We start from the raw sequence: 16663 nt of genomic DNA on the forward strand, positions 1-16663 counted from the left end.
AATTACATAGATTTCAGTTGTATTTGTTGAATGAATGAGTGGAAGAAGGAATGAGAACTGCCAAAAGAGCTGGTGGTGTATTTGCTCACTGTTTATTCGAGGCAAAAGAGATTTGCAGTCACTGAAATATGTATTACTTTCTCAGAAAAGGACTTTTGAATATTCATTTATAAAAGTCCCATCACAGCAGAAATGTTTTTTTTTTAAACCTAGCTTCTGTATTTCATGCGGTTACTCTGTGGGTTCTTATGAATCCGGATAGGTAGGTATCTGCTTTCTTCTTTAACACATTAAGAGCTTAGGGTGAGCAATATGAAAATGGTTCCTTGACAGTGGTGATTATGTTATGTCAGGGCTTCATTCTGTGTTCAGTCTCTTCTTTCTTGTTTTGGAGAATCCTCTTTGGATGGATGGTCACTCAGGAAAAGAAATACTCGGTACTTTGCTTGGTAACAGGTGCAAAACTAAAACCACTATGTATTTAGTCATGGGGCTGCGCGTGGATTTCTCTGGTAGGTGTATTTATGGTACACCATCACTAAAGCAAATGCCGTGAGGCCGTTTGCTATCGGAGGCCCATGGCAATCTGTTTACATGTGGTACCCAGTGACTTCATTAATAAATAATTAAGGTGAAGAAACAATTCCCTTACTTTCCAGGTAAGCTAAGCGATTTATCTTAATCACTGTCAGCCTTTAGTGAGTGACTACAGTGGGGAATCATAACCGTTCACCCTAATAGTAATGATGGGAATTGTAAATCAGCAGTCATTTTCACACAGGCAGCTGTGGGTTTTTGAGTTCTCTATTTTTTCCCCCAGTGGAGATAATTTATACATACATTTTAAATGAACGCTTTTCCTCATTTCAGTCAGTCCTTTCGCATGGCACAGTGGCCGACTGCGCTGTTGTGGGCAAGGAAGATCCTTTGAAAGGTCACGTCCCCTTAGCCCTCTGCGTGTTGAGAGAAGGTGAGAGATCTTTTTTCTCCCTATTTGGGCCCTGAACGCTTAACTTAGGCCAAGTCAGTGCTCACTATCTGAACTTTCTTTCTAGGTATAAATACAACCGAGGAACAAGTTTTGGAAGAAATTGTGAACCACGTTAGACAGAGCATTGGGCCTGTGGCAGCTTTCCGAAATGCAGTGTTTGTCAAACAGTTACCCAAAACTAGATCCGGCAAAATCCCCCGGTCGGCTCTGTGCGCCCTGGTCAATGGCAAACCTTATAAGGTACATTATCCAAGGAGGTGGAATGCTGGGTTGTGAAATGGTGTTTCCCCATTTCTGCGGAATCAACAAAGCTCTTAAAAAATGGTTCTCAGGCATGAATTGTATCCCTAAAAACACATAATAGCACTTTTTTTCTCAACGTTAAGGGGGAAATTGCATTCATAGCCTAGCCACTCTCTCTGTAGGAACGAGGGTTTTGGAGAGGAACACAGATTAATTAAAACCGTATGCTTTGAGATTACAGGAATCAGTGTGTGAGATATTTTTATTAGTAGTAAATGTCAGTTAAAGTCAAACTTGTGGAAACTCAGTCTTACTGAATGAAAGGTACATTTTCTTCATTGTAGTCACTAATGGCTATGAGTGAATGAGAGAGCCACAACTGAGGCCGGCTATACTTGTGTAAACAGTTCTAATTGCTACGTATGCTGATTGTATTGAGTAAAAATTATTTTAGGAAACTTTAGGCTGACTCAAGCATATGTATCCTTTTGAATTTGTGTGATGTTTTACATGCATAGATATGCATATTTTTAATCTAGATCTAATAAAAGGCAGTGCAACAGTAGAATAGTTGTAATGAGCCAACGCAAAATAATTTTGTTTACTTTTTATAGAAGGAACATAGAAAGTCCCGTAAGAGGAACTCTCGAGAAAGTACCACGGAGGACCAACAGTTTTGCTAATTGAACAGTTTAACATTCTGGAAGACTATAGCTACATTTTAAAATATTAGGTTTAAAGTTCCCTACTTTTGAACATTTCCATATGAATATTATAAAGGGGACTATATAAAGGGGAACACTGTATAGAATTATTTAATTGTAGGGAGAGTGAAAGGGGTTCAAAGAAGAGCACTCATATGTCTCTGTTTTTCTTCCCAGGTGACGCCTACCATTGAAGACCCCAGCATTTTCAGGCACATAGAAGAAGTGCTGAAGCAGGCATCATGACTTTTTCTTCTTTGAGTCAATTTTCTAATTGAAGTCAAGTTTTTATTTCTCAGAACTAAATATTTGAATAGAAATTACTTGCAAACTGAAATGTGAATTATAAAGCTTGGTCTAAAAAAATGCACTTGAAGGCTAGTGCAAGACCCGTGCCTTCTGTTAGATTAGACCTAATTAGCACTGTTATCAGTTACCTGTAACATGGTTCATTATAGGTTGTCTAGCACTTTCATTTTAGAAAAGTATATCTAATGTATGATTTTTTAAAAATTGTACCCCTGCCCCCGAATTGGAAATGACATTAATGTAGAGCCGCTTCTTAAAAATGGGAATATGTAGTTTTGACCCCAAACCTAAAACTCACATTGAAGTTAGCAAATGATGCAAATTTGTATCATAGAAATTTGGCATATTTTCTAATAGTCTTGAGATGCACACATACATGGTCATTTTAACTGAAATGAGTGAAATGGGAAGTTTTAGGTAATCTTCTAACCATAGGATTTTCTAGGTAGGAAGACCTGTCTAGTCATACATGTCCTGAGGGAAAGCTGGAGGCTGGAAACCAGGGGAAAACTCTGCCTTCAGCTCATTTGTTCCTTAGTCAAGAGAAATCACATGCTGGGCAGAGCCTAGAGGTCACTTAATCCTTTCTCTTTGTCGTGGAGATGGGTGCTTTTTATGAGCCCCACCTCCTGGCTCAGGTGCTTAGTTGACTGGGTGCTTACTGAATCCAGCTTCCCATGGAAACAAGGAAATGATGTAGAAATGGGATGGACTGGCAAAGAGTTCTGAAGGAAGATATGTAAATGTTTTTACCTTATGCCAAAGACCAGGATGAGTTTTTAAGAGAAACCAAAAAAATCCAGATTTTTATAGGAAATCTCTGATTTTTAAATAACTCACTAAAAAATATTGTGACATCCAAACACATCTTTCCATTTAAACTTCTGTAAAAGTATTGAGCATTTAAAAATAATTGAAAAATGAGTCTTTGTTAATTAGCTCCTGGCAATGTGTCAATTAACCAGAGTAGATAGTTATAGATAATATTTGGTTTGCATAGGGTTCTACAGGATATCAGTAATCAAAGAATACATTTAATACAAAAATATACTATGCCCATTGAGTCATTGATGGTACTCAAAATATTCCTGAATCTTTCACTCCATCAAAAACGTTATTTTCAAAAGCAGCTCTCCAACTTAGTAGTCTGGGTACATGAAATAAATATATGTCAGAGATAATAGAAAAGAGCTTATTGACTTGCTTGTTTCATAAAAATTGCTTGCAACCTATATAAAGACATTTTGAAAATGCACGTTTTTTTTTTTTTTGGACAGTAGGCTATACAATAAATGACTTTTCAAATTCCTAGTTGCTGAAATTGGCTTCTTGATTGTTACACCTAGAAAAATTGTATTCATACAGTTGTTCCCTTGATTTTAGTAGCCTGAACTAAACCAACTACACAGATAGCAATTCAGCTTATAATTTAAAGCTGGGTGCTTTGAACTGTTGCTTCTATTGGGTTCATTTTATCCATGATCAAATCTATAATCTTAACAAATAATCCATTTTTAATGTCTTAGCATTAAATTGTATTACCTTATTTCTTCATGTAAGATTCAGTTAATTTGATATGGCAAATTCTTTAGCTGAAAATATCATTCTTAAGGTATATTACAAAGATCCAAGAAATGTGTAAATTACATCTTTGGTCCTCTTATCATTTTCTCCTGGTAATCACATCTAAAGTGACCTAGTAATCACATCTAAAGCAAACAGGCTTGAGCTGTTTTCCCGTTAAGTAGGAAGAAAACAATGCACAAGACTGGCTGAGGAAGTGGCTCTTTCTTGTATCTGGTTGAGGAAATTTATCTCCTTTGCAGGATCAGAGAAAGTACTGTTACTTTCATATGAATAAATGTGGGGCAAGAAAGACACTTGAGTCATCAGATTGCTTAAATTTTACAAGGAAAAAAGAGGAATTTTCTATTTTAATACTTACCAGAAATCACTTTTATGAGATAGTATCTAAAATTTCTGAATAAAATGTATCTAAAAATAACAATGCTACTGAAAGATGTAATCATATTTAAATTTGTTGAAATAAATTTTGCATGATCTTTTGTATTTTCATATTTTTTTTTTACTGTAAGACTGGAAAATTAAAATAGATTTTCTTTTAAAAGCTATAGAAGTGTTTTTCAATTAATTGAGTTATCTTGCTCATGAAAATGTATTTAAGTATATACAAATAAGATCTGTTTTGCATTTTAAAAGTAGTTCTATTTATTTAAAATTGTAGTTGTAAAGGCTCTGATCTTTAAATGGGAAAATTAATAATGTTGATAGATGGTCCTGAGATGGATTTTAAGTGGATCAAATGGATTTTAGAATCTGGCAGAAATTATCTTATACACTGAAGAATATTTTATGCTTTTTGTAGGCAAATAGCAAGATATTCTTTTTTTAATCCCTAGATGTTAGAGTCTATTATAAATGATTAATATTTTCTACTGGGTGTTCTGTAAAGGGGAAAAACTGTTTATGTGAGTAAGTCCTGTATAAGAGTAGGTACAAATCTAGTTTGTATTATTATAATATTATACTTTCTATATTGTATTTCATTTCTGTAAGTCCACGTCCCCAGGTTCCGGTGAGCTTAAAAAGCTCTTTCCCATTGTTTCTGCTCAGGCTACAATCACGCTCATAAGCAAGTTTAGTACTCCCTCTTGTGGCAGACTCATTTTTGAAGACAAAGATTGAAAGTCACTAAAAGAACAATTTTCATTACGTAAATTGTTAAACTTTATGTGACTAGAAAACAAAGCTTAAACAGAGAAATGGAAGTATTCTTTTTTTTTTATTGACAATGGAGAGGGTTTCTGTTACCATTACCTTTTGACTGAATCTGTTAAACAAAAATAGACATCAAAACAAATGTAATGTACGTGCAAACAGCAAATTAAATACAAAAAAGAAATTACTAATGACAGGTCTTGCACTTAAGATCAAACAGCAAAAAATCAGCAGTTAGATAAATGGTATTATTAAATAGGTTTTACTTTGAAATCTCCCATATAAACAAAGAATGAACAACAGTAACACCACCAAATAAAGCCACAGGGAAGAGATTATTCTTCTATACTTTATACACTATATATGTTAATCATTCTGTCTTTCATTTATTTCCTCTGATAATATTGACTTCAGGGAAGTCGAAACAAGGCCATCTCGGCTAAAAGCTTATAACATTAGACATGAGTCTGGCTATTGCCCTGTTACACTGACAAAAAGGAAGGGTTTCAGGGGTTTTGTTTTTCTCCAGTGGAAACGAGCCTCAGACTCTGCAGTGGGTGATGTTCACTGACCAGTGCTAGCTGGCAGTTCAAGATATTTGAATGAACATGTGGTTCTTAGTAAAGAAGTTTTTTTTTTTTTCTTGAAATTATTGGTCCACAGGTAACAAGAGAAGATAATGCTTTTTCTTTATAAATTTTTTTTTAAATAATTGCTTTGACGTGTGTAAACAGTTTGGCTTTGTTTTGTATTGAAAAGGAGATCGAGCCATCACAGTGCTATTTCTAAAGAGAGAGGACATCCCTGATTGCCTTTAAAGGTCTATTTTTGGCTCCAGTTCCAGGTTAAATCATTCTTTTTTAACATGATCAGAGGCAGGTTTTCAGCTTTAAGTAAGTATTGACAGACTTGAAGGTGAAAGGTGTGGAGGCATGAAACATGCTCCCAGGAAACATATCAATTGGACTGTTATAATTCAAAAACTGTAAAAATGGTGGAATGGCAAAATACAAACAGGACTTGGAATTGTCAAATGTTTGCACTCAGGACTCCATGAACCATATATTTTATTTTTTAAAAAATCATATTTATATCCATTTACATAAGACTTACACATTTAAAAAGAAATACATACACAGTAATACATAAATGCCTATTATATTACAGTAAAACATGAAAAAACAAGTGGCTCCATTTCAGAAAATCATCTGTTGTACAGAATTTATGACGTGGATGATGCTTATTATTCAAATGACGTAAGCATTTTCTTCCAATTGTAGTAAACTAATCAAAATTAATATCTGACCCCTCCCCCCATCACATTTTCAGCTTAATAAACCATTACTTGTGGTTATTTCCTTAGAATTCAGTCTTCATAAAGGTGTTCACTGCTTGTCTTCTTAGATGGTAGAGCACTTTATGTAGGGTAGACTGAAAAGACGACATCTAGAATATTTAATAGACCGCGTTAGTTTACTGAAAGGTCCCACCCAGACTGGAAAAATCCCCCTCTGCTACCCTTGGTGCACCCCATGCAGCCTGCCTACCTCTCTCCTAAAAGAAATGAATAGGATATCAGCTAGGATGTAACCAATAGCTATATGTAGTGAACATTTGTTCTTCTCCAATTTTGTGCAGGCGAGTTTAAGAAATAATATTAATAAATAATATTTGCTCAACTTTTTGGAAAATATGGCATTAATGTAATGAAAGATAATCACAAAATGCGAGCAGTCCTTTTGAAAAATTTATAGGTTGTTCATTAATAAACTGGTTGTAGTTGACCTCTTCCGTGGAATAGATTTGTATTCTAGTTCAAATGTTTCAGAGCTCTTATAAAGATACCGTTGTTTAATCGGGACAAAAACATACTGATAATAAACAACATATTTTAAAGAATCAGTGTCGGTGATGTGGCATCTCTGATTGTTTCCAGTCATAATATACTTAGAAAAGTTCATAATTGCTCTTCCAGACACAAAATAAATATGTTTTAAATTATTTTAATAACAGAAGTGCTGATGTTTCATCAAAAAAGAAATTGTTCTAGATTAACTTACTGTCAATAAATACCTTTATCCCATTTTGTGGGAAAAGCTAGGAAATAGGAACTCCCAATGCCATGCACAAAATACAGATTGCAAATAGTTAAAGAATAATTCTACCCATCAGTCAAGAGCTAAGAAGCAAGCACTACTCAACATATTAAATAGTCATTTGTAAATTAGTGAAGTATTCAGTTCTGGGGAAATTATCATGTTATGCGTAGAAGCTATTACAAACAGTATTTTGGAAAGCCACTTATTTAGCCAAATTATTATATACTTTAGATCATGCCTAATTAGACGCCAAATTGCATACCGTAATTAAAATTTTAATGTTAGGGCTTTATATTCTGAAATTAAATCTCTTATCTGAAAGCTTTTTGTTTTATCGTCAACAGCTTCAAATAGTGACCTAAATAAGGCAGCAGACCAGCTCCTATATTGGGCCCTAAAGACCAACAGTAAATTGTGTGGAGCTTTTAGCTCAAGGCGGTGAATAAACAGCACAAGACAAGCTGCTCCTCTGCCCGGAACTGCTTCCTCTCTCCTTCCCTCTGCACACATTTGGTTCTAATCATTGCTCTGGAAAGTGTTTTTCCAAACTATTAATTCATCGTAAATGGTAGAATATTTTGGTAAAGCACAGTTTTAGGTTAAAGTGTTTTATGAGCACTTGACATTTAGGAAACCACAGTTTTACTAAGACTAGCCAATAAAACTCCATTTTGGTATGGATTTGGAAGTCAATCCATCAACTAGTATTTCTCTAAATATAAATGCCTTATACCTTAACGATTAGGTATCAAGGTTTTCTGTTAGTCCTATCTGCCATTCGTACAAAGTAATTTTACTCTGGGCCTATGCTATTAGCCCCAGATACTTAAAATTCATGTTTGTTTTCAACACATATAAATCACACGGATGCAAAACAACATATTAAAAGTTCAAAGTTTTCAGTTATACTTTTGTTTCTAATATGAAATCACCTCAAAATCATTTTCCTCTCTGTGCCACTATGTGACTCTGTGTACCTACTAGAATCGCTATCTGCCTGTGTCAGTTTCTTCTCTCTAAAGTACTCATGAAACGTGTATTATTCTGTAAGTGCCAAACTCTGGTCAGTAAAATGCGATGTGGGTCAATATAAAACGCTAATCAAAAGTAGAAGACGGTGCGGTAGCCACCCACTGATGTGTAATAAGATAGTGACAGGCCTCCAACAGACGGACTTTACACCATAGCAGACAGACGGTGATAGGAAATCCTATATTAAGAGTTAAAATATAAAGATTCTACCCTCTAGCAACTCAAAGGGGTTATCTCACTTCTGTACTGCCAGGCCATCCCAAAGAGTACTGTGTATATTTACGAGTCTATGTAGGTTCCATGTTTTGGGTGCTTTGTTTTCTGTCGGCCAAGGGAAACTACTCACAGCCAGTCAGTGCTGCCTCCTTTGAGTGGCTTGTCAACATGAGTATGTACGAACAGTGGAGTTGTCTAACCTCTGCAGTCTGGATGAAGGAACTGCAAATGGAGAAAAGGGCTTTAGAGGGACTGGGATGACTGGGTACAAAATTTCAGATGAGAGAGATTCATTTTCCCTGCGTAAAGGGATTCTGTACATATTAGTAGATCTTCTTTCTCTCAGATATAAGCCACGCACATTCCTTTTGTCCAGACCAAGTTACTAGTGAAAATTGATTTCAGTGTGATTCAAATGAGCTTTGGAATTGTGTATTCCTGCTTAGATGAAATCTGTCACAAGAGCAGTTCCCCAGGGTGCATCGGTATTTGAAGCAAAGCTTGCTCTTAGATAATTCAGTAGGGTGGATGTTTTCCCCTGAGTATTGAAGAGCCCTTACGCTAATTTTAATCATGTTAAATTCCTCCTGAATTTTACTAACATGTTCCATAATATTAACAAGTTAGAAGAAATGTAGATCAAAAATCACAACTGATATCGGAACAAATTTTAAGGGCCAGGATAAGTGTAGCCTTGAAAAGAAAGAATGATTCAAGGGGATTGTCTTAATAAAGAGAGTGGGGCTATTGTTTTTTTAATTCTCACCGAACAGAAATAACTGTGACTACCATTAGTAATTGTCGCTCCTTCGGAATGGCTATTTTCTTTTGTGAAGTATATAAGACAAGTCTAATGTCCACAGAAGGAAATACTAATTGTGAAATTACTGTTGGTTTTGTGTTTGTTTAATTCTCTTCTCATGGTTGTGCTTGTTTATTTAAGGCCTTCTGCCTTGGTCAGAGGTGAGAATATCTGATGAGTCTGAGTTTCTAAGATGAAATAGAAAACTAGCAATAGTCAAACATGTGGGGTGACAGTGGAGTTAATTTCCATTTACTAAGGATCCTTAGTCCAAATCCAACCTCTAACTAAACAAATTATTTACTTTTTGAATCGAAGAGTAAAGAAACACAAATCATGCAGATGTTTATTGTTCTTCCTAGATGTGGACATTAGCCAACATTGTCCTTCTTCAGATATTATAAATCATTTTCTGAAATGTAAATAAAGTGCGATGAATTCATGCATCAGCAGTTTACAAAAGGGTCTGGTCTGATGAAAGCAAAGTAAACCTCAAGCAGAGCAAACCAAGTCAAGAAAACAATCAATTCCAGAAAGCTATGCAAAGTCAGAGAATGATAACTAGCAGTTGCTAAACAAGCTTTTTTACTTTACAAGCAGAAATGCAAAACGACTGTACCATCTGTGGTCATTTTCCTTGACTGCCCAGATGTTGTGGTTAACCTAAATCCGGCAGGTAATGTTTCTGAGGACCCAGGCATCATGCTGATACCATGTACTTCGCGGGGAGGAAACTGCCTTCTCCAGGTGGACCCACGCCTGAAATTCTTGTCATCACTCTGCCAGTACAGAGTTAGAAACACGTAACATTGATGGGTTACATTCAGTCTACAAAGTATACATATAGAATATCATGCTTTATTTTGAGACCTCGATTGATTCCAAAATGAAAATGCAGGAAGCTTGATACAATTTTTTTTTTTTTAATAAAAAGGGTTTCATGTGATTTCAAATCCAAGGTTTGTCTTCTATGAAAGTAAACATCTTTGAAAACCTGAAATATAGCCTGGCTCATATGGGATACTATAACCTATGTTCTGTGTAAGAAACTAGAATTCTTAGATTTTTATCTCATACAGAATTAACTTGTAACAAGTTGAAAAACCTGTGCAGCCATCTTTTTCATAAATACATGTGTCCTTCAGATGTCACTAAAAATATAACTCTGGTTGCTGTTTCATAAATGTAATTCTGGTTACTGATTCTGTTAATATATTAATGATATACTTTTATCCCCTCTCTGTACATACACAAAGTACCTGCATAGATATATTTCCTTTCTCTAAATAGGTAAGCAGTGATATGAAATATAGCATTTATTAGTATAATAATAGTATTCTTTGTATCTAATTCTGAGGAAAATATTAATCATCCCACATAGATCTTATCTTTTTTTAGATGAAGATTATTTTATTACAAAATAATTCTGAATAGATGTAAGCATGAAATGTGAGAAATTAAATATATTATTCAGGAAGACTACTGAGTGCCTTCATTTAATTAAAATCAAATGTAAAAGTCAATTTGCATTTCTTCAGAAATAATATTCTTGTTTGGAATTATGAATTATAAAAAGTGTGACACTGTAGTTTATATTTCAGGTGCCCTGAAGAGATCACTGGACTTTACATCAAGTTGCTTTTAAACACTATTCTTTGTAATACCAAATGTTATCCCTTTTTTCTTTTTACTGCAATTTAATATTTCTATTTGGAACAAATAATCCTGGAAAACATTCAGAATAAATTGTATATTCATTTATGTCATAAATTACAATGACAAATACCATTAAAACAATTTAATACATATTTTCTACAGTTTGTTCATTGAAGAACTTCAGTCATCTTCACATCCCACACTTAACCTTTTAACATTCAGGGACTTGGAACTATCACAAGAAATGCTAGGAGCTTAGGAGATACTTATGCATTTTACTTCATTTTCATGATGCCGAAATTTCAAAATTATTATTCAGTACTTTGAATATAAATTGCCCCAGATCTTAAAGGAAGAACACAGTCACATTTGAAATCAGAATGTAATCTGTGGGCAGACTACAAGGGCTTACTGATTTCTCTTCCATTTTGAGCTTTTAAACGTGACTGTCACAATGAAAGAAAGTAGTAACCAACTGTTTTAGAAATAATAAAAATGGTCAGAAGTTCTAGAGCCTAAGACAACACCTGGGCATTAAAAAAAAAAAGAAAAGTCATTGCTATCGGTATGAAGTGCTAATAATTTGGAAGGGAATCAGTGAATTAAGCTGAACCATCAAGTCCATGCCTGTATGTGTGTATATATATATATATATATATATATATATATATATATATATATATATATATATATATGAAACAAAGCAATTTCTTTTAATACTTCTTAATAAATTCTAAGTGTCAATTTGAACAGTCATCCATTCCAAACAGGCATGTGGATTCCTTATGATAAAAAGCTGAACCTGTTCTCTTAATTTTAAGGGGGGGAGGGGAGTTAGCTGGGGAAAAATCAGTACATAATATTTAAAATAGAAGTCCTAAAATAGAATGGAATACATTATTGTAGATGTCTCTTCTGAGACGACAAGATACATGACTTTTCAAAAATCACAAGTTTGAAGTAGACCCAAGTTGCTAACTTCTATTCTAATCTGGAACTGGCAACTTGTGCCTCTGCTTTGATTCAAACAAAAAAGTGTAAGAAAGGGTGATGAGAAGATCAACACTGACCATTCTTGGAGCTTCAGCAAATTCAGGATCAATATAGGAAAACACTGGCATAGCTACTTCCTCTTGTGGATTAAGCCTTTGCTCTTTAAAACACAAGCGATATGTTTCTGTTTGCTTATGTCTCAAGTTCTACTGGAGACTTTCAAGCACATCTGCATTCAAGGTGACTTTCATGATGCAATCCTTAACAGGCACCATGATTTCCACCAGGTCTGATGCATGACTTGATACTACTGATCCCCCAACTCCAATATCTGGCAATAGAACCGACAAAGGGGCACGGTGGCATAAGAGGCCGGCCTCAGCATGCCCACAGCGGCCACTGCCATGTACGGGAGGATGGTCTTGTGCCTCCGCCACCACCAGTCAGCTCAAATGATCATTGCTAAAAATAAGTAACACTACAGGGCGTTCTTCATTGTAGGCTGCTAATTTAAATAAGTAACATTCAAGGTCAATCTAGGAAAAGTAAAATCATTTACAATTACATCTATACACTGTTCTTTTTGATTCCTTATTATCAAGATCTAAATTCTGTTTAGATTTGGTAGACATTTTGCAGTTTACAGAATGTCTACTACTCCTCTTCTCAACTGTTGGGTTTTACTTTGTCCTAGATCTCCAAATGATTATCGGTGTAGAAAAGAAGCAGAATTTCACAGCAGTGGCCTCTCTGATTTCTTGGATTTCAGAGAAGTTGTGGCATAAACATAAATATTCTTCAGTTCATTACATTACATTGTAGGGATATACAACTCCTATTAGGTATGAGTTAAGGGGTCAAAAGCAAGATGAGAATTTAAATCATAATTCCTTACTTCTGTTCTTTCGACAATGTTACTGCAGAAAGTTAATGGGAATTATAAAGCTGCAAAATCATGGGGAAAAGTTTCCATGAAATGAGCTTAAAAGATATCCTCTTCATTGACGTAAAAGTCTGGAGAAACACATGAGCATTTCTCATATTATTTCAGTGGAAGCTGAATGTGATCAGCCCCAGAAACAAGTGAACTCTGGTTCTGGGCAAGTTGTTTAGCTATTTTTGCTCACACTCAAAAAACAAAATAAAAAAAAATAGGACAAAGGAGAGTAGAGGGTTGGAATGATAAAATAATTTGCTGTATTTTTAATAATAAGTAAACGAGGCAGCATATTTTAAAGGCAGATAATCACATCCCATTTAGACCCTTCTGCTTGTTTATTATTTTTTCAGGAAGCAACACTAACTCACAGAGGCTCATGTTTCCACCTAGACAACTCCTTTGAATCAATCTGCATTTTAGAACGTAGCAATATGACAGGTTGTTAATAATTGTTATTAAAATTACTTTTGCAACTTTTAAGCAAGGAGAATATTTGATTCAAAAGTATGTATGGGTTTATGCAGATTACCTTTTTGATTCAGCTATTAAGGATAAAGATTAGAAAGATTATCAAACAACTTATACAATTAAAATCAGTTAAATATTGACTGGTTTTTAAAAATATTAACCATTATCCTGATTGGACAGGTGTATGAGTTTATAGGAAGTTAGCTGAAGTCAAGACTCAGAGCTTCTCTGTCTATAGCCTCCTCCACAAAGGACAGCCTGGTATTGTAAGACCAAGGTCATCTGCCAAACCCATTTGAATTTGGGATTATTGCCTCATTTTAGGATTTTCTGTGTTCATTTATAAAACTGTTTTAATCAGTTTACCTTTATAGCCAAGAAACACCTGCATTTTGCAACACGAAATTATGCATCTCTGTATTTTCCACTTTCTACTCAGGTTTCCTTCCTACCTCTTCCAAAAAGACCCTGTAAAAAGCTCAAAAGAACTAGTCAAGTCCACACTGTCTATCAATGCACAGAGTTTGCTAATGTCCTTGCCTCTCTTCATCTCGGGAGGCTATTTCCATGTTTATTAATGTCCAAACCATTTAAACACGCCTATCTTAGGTACAGGGATTCTTACACTCAATAGAGCTTCCAAACCCTACATCTGTTACAATGTTATGCGTTTTGCTAAGGAAAACTCAACATTGCTATCTCAAATAATGAAAAGTTCCTATTTATTGAAAGCAAGTTTTCTCTTCATTTTAATATCCTAAAATTTCCTGTGAAGATATACTGATATTTAAGAAATAAGCACATTCCTTATTAAAAAGCCGAATATATCAGGATGACTGTTATCATAGCTTGTAGTTTAAAAATGTTGCTCAATATAGTTTACATTCACGGCTCATGAAAAAAATCTGTTTTTAAATTACTTCTTAGTGTTTGCAGCTGCTGAGACGATAATATTTATGAACTCGTAAAGTTATTTCAAAAATCTAATGAGTAATAAAATGTAACATTTAAGAACATTACTGGGGGAAATGCTAGATTCTATTGGTAGAACAAGCGTCTGATGAACTTTTGAGCCCTGCTCCTTGAGAGCCATTTTCCTTGTGCTAAGATTCCTGAATGGTTCTGACAAGGACTTACCTCATCCAGTCGCCGTTCAGTTCCCAGAGCCAGAAGGTTATTGTATTCCCTTTCGAGAATCTGCCGAGCCTGTTGACATCAAATAACAGTCAGCATCACTGAAGTCACATTTAATTAATAGGAAAAAAAAGAGAGAGATCATATTTATCTGACAAAGCATCACAAACCCGGTTTTATTTATGGGGTCTTAAGATTAGTTCTCCATATCTCCAAACCATTGTAAAGTTTAGCTATAAATACAGGGTGGGGCAATTTTCTTTTGTGCGTGGACAGCAGAGAAATAGCCTCCCATAAATGTCTGAGGTCAAGGGGCTTTGATCACCCTTTGCCGCTTTATTCAAGTTGAATATTTTCTATAAACTTTAAAATATGTAAAAACAAAATAAAAAGTGAAGTTAGACTGCCAAATGTTGATCAAGTGTATGCAGGTAGTTCTCAAACCTGGTCAATGATTACCATTGGGGGAAACTAGATAATTAGTATTCTTGTGCCCTATCTCTTGATACCTGATTTCTTAGGCCTGTGCTATAGAATCCAGATTTTATTTTAATTTTTTAAGGGCTCTGGTGATTCAAATAATTATCCAGATTTGGGAATCAATGGCATCCCCAATGCTAAGTGTCTATATAACTCAGACATGTGAATAGAAACGACTGCCTCTCAGAGAGGCAGAAACTGAAGGCCATCTGTCAGGATATTGCGTTGGGGAATCTGGCATTCAGGTGGGAGGTTGGACCACATAACCTCTCAATCCCTTCCTGCTTAATTATATGATTTTGTTTTGGCTAGAAATCCAGTAGCTTGGAACTGAAGCCCCAGTGACATATTTCAAACGTTGAGCTAACTCTCATTAGGAATCGTGAATACACAGCCAACTTTTTTTCCCCCCTAAAAATTCAGTTTGTCGTTACATCAACTAACGAGGACACAGTGCAGCTACCGCACAGAGGGGCAGCTTGCCTGGGTGTTCTGTGTTGGAATCTGCAGTAACAAAGCTAAGCTGCTGTAGTCAAAGTTCTCATCCAGGGCTATCAGGGAGCCATGCACGCCACTCTCCAGAATATTATTTGCATATTCTCGAAGTCCAATTGCTTGGATCCAGCGAATAACTCGGTCATTGCTCCACACCAACACATCTAGGAAAAGAGGCGCATCATTTTAGGCTGCAGCCTTTTGCGTAATAAACAAAACCACCGGCTGAAAAGAGCCATGGGCAAGCGCTAGTCAGGTCAGCACTTGGCTAATTTCTTTCTCCCCTCCTCAGGGCACCCCCCGCCACTCCCCTGTGTTGCATGTATTTGATGTTCTAACAACTAACCTTTTCTACTTTTAACCTAGAAAAAAGTTGTCATTTTAAGAATGTTTGTTATCACTGAAATGAATAGACTTCCATTCCATTCCATTCCATGGAACGCAGTGTCTCCAAGTGTTTCTTGTTTTCCCTCTGAAGCTCGAAGGCTCCATCTGAAGTTCAAAGTTTTGGCCACCAGAGGGGGACATTTCTTATTTGAGTATTGATACACAGCTTTTAGTAAAGAGCAAAATGAGAATCTAATAAAGGTCTTCATCAGTGTTTTTTCACCACTATTTAAACACTGCATATAGACTACAAGAGATTTTTCACCCGAAGCAGTAAATCAGAGACCAGAACAGTAAGACAGAACAAGGACTAAATAGTTTGATACTTCCCTATTATTTTGTCAATTCATTATTTTTAATCACATACTAAGGTAAAAATAAAAGCACTCGGTCAAGTTACAAGTTGTTTTTCCTTTTAAATTGAAAAGCAGTATTGCAGTGAGGCTTGGAAAACTATGAATTTTATTTTCTGAACTAATAACTTTAGAGAAAAATATCATATATGGCTTTTTTAGACCAAAACATATCGAAGTATATTTTAACTTTTTTTTCCATCTCTTCCCATTATGAGTTGACAGGATACATAACAACCAGTAAAATAGTCAAAAGGGCCAGAATATTCCATAGAAAGAAATAATTTTAAGGAACTTAAGGGGAAATTAGAAAAAAAATTTTAAAATTAAAACATTTTTTTTCTAATCCTATAGAAAGGGAAATGAAACTTATAATTTACTATTACAGCAAAAGTAAGTTTCTGTTATTTTTTTTTTATTTCTGAATGAAATTTATACCTTTTCCAGAAAAACTATAAAGAATACTTTGGGAAATATTCTTCAATTTGAACTGTTTATTTTTTCTCATTTAAATTATCTGCAAAAATCACAGTAGTATTTTTCTTTGGAAGGGAGAGTATTTATATGTTAAGTTTTTCAAAACCATGACTAATTTGTTTTAATGCATTAATTTATAACCAAG

At 35.0% G+C, this 16663-nt stretch overlaps 2 protein-coding genes across 31 annotated transcripts in view; one reads left to right on the plus strand and one right to left on the minus strand.

Moving 5' to 3' along the window:
- The window catches only part of ACSS3 (acyl-CoA synthetase short chain family member 3), a 139402-nt gene extending 135871 nt beyond the window's left edge, over positions 1–3531 (plus strand). For both annotated transcript variants that reach the window (XM_033117982.1, XM_033117983.1), the window contains exons 14-16: positions 871–970; positions 1056–1231; positions 2116–3531. In XM_033117982.1, the coding sequence (XP_032973873.1) occupies positions 871–970; positions 1056–1231; positions 2116–2184 (345 nt within the window). In that variant the 3' untranslated portion in view covers positions 2185–3531. The remainder of the gene's footprint in view (positions 1–870; positions 971–1055; positions 1232–2115) is intronic.
- A 1500-nt stretch (positions 3532–5031) lies between these two features.
- Positions 5032–16663, minus strand: part of PPFIA2 (PTPRF interacting protein alpha 2) — a 458316-nt gene continuing 446684 nt past the window's right edge. For 28 of the 29 annotated variants that reach the window (XM_033117052.1, XM_033117051.1, XM_033117061.1 and 25 more), the window contains 5 exons: positions 15290–15465; positions 14330–14398; positions 9755–9914; positions 8464–8555; positions 5032–6432 (listed from right to left, as the gene is read on the minus strand). In XM_033117052.1, the coding sequence (XP_032972943.1) occupies positions 8497–8555; positions 9755–9914; positions 14330–14398; positions 15290–15465 (464 nt within the window). In that variant the 3' untranslated portion in view covers positions 5032–6432; positions 8464–8496. The remainder of the gene's footprint in view (positions 6433–8463; positions 8556–9754; positions 9915–14329; positions 14399–15289; positions 15466–16663) is intronic. The other variant, XM_033117057.1, reaches the window with a different exon arrangement.

The sequence above is a fragment of the Rhinolophus ferrumequinum genome, chromosome 10, assembly GCF_004115265.2.
Source record: "Rhinolophus ferrumequinum isolate MPI-CBG mRhiFer1 chromosome 10, mRhiFer1_v1.p, whole genome shotgun sequence".
Classification (NCBI taxonomy): domain Eukaryota; kingdom Metazoa; phylum Chordata; class Mammalia; order Chiroptera; family Rhinolophidae; genus Rhinolophus; species Rhinolophus ferrumequinum.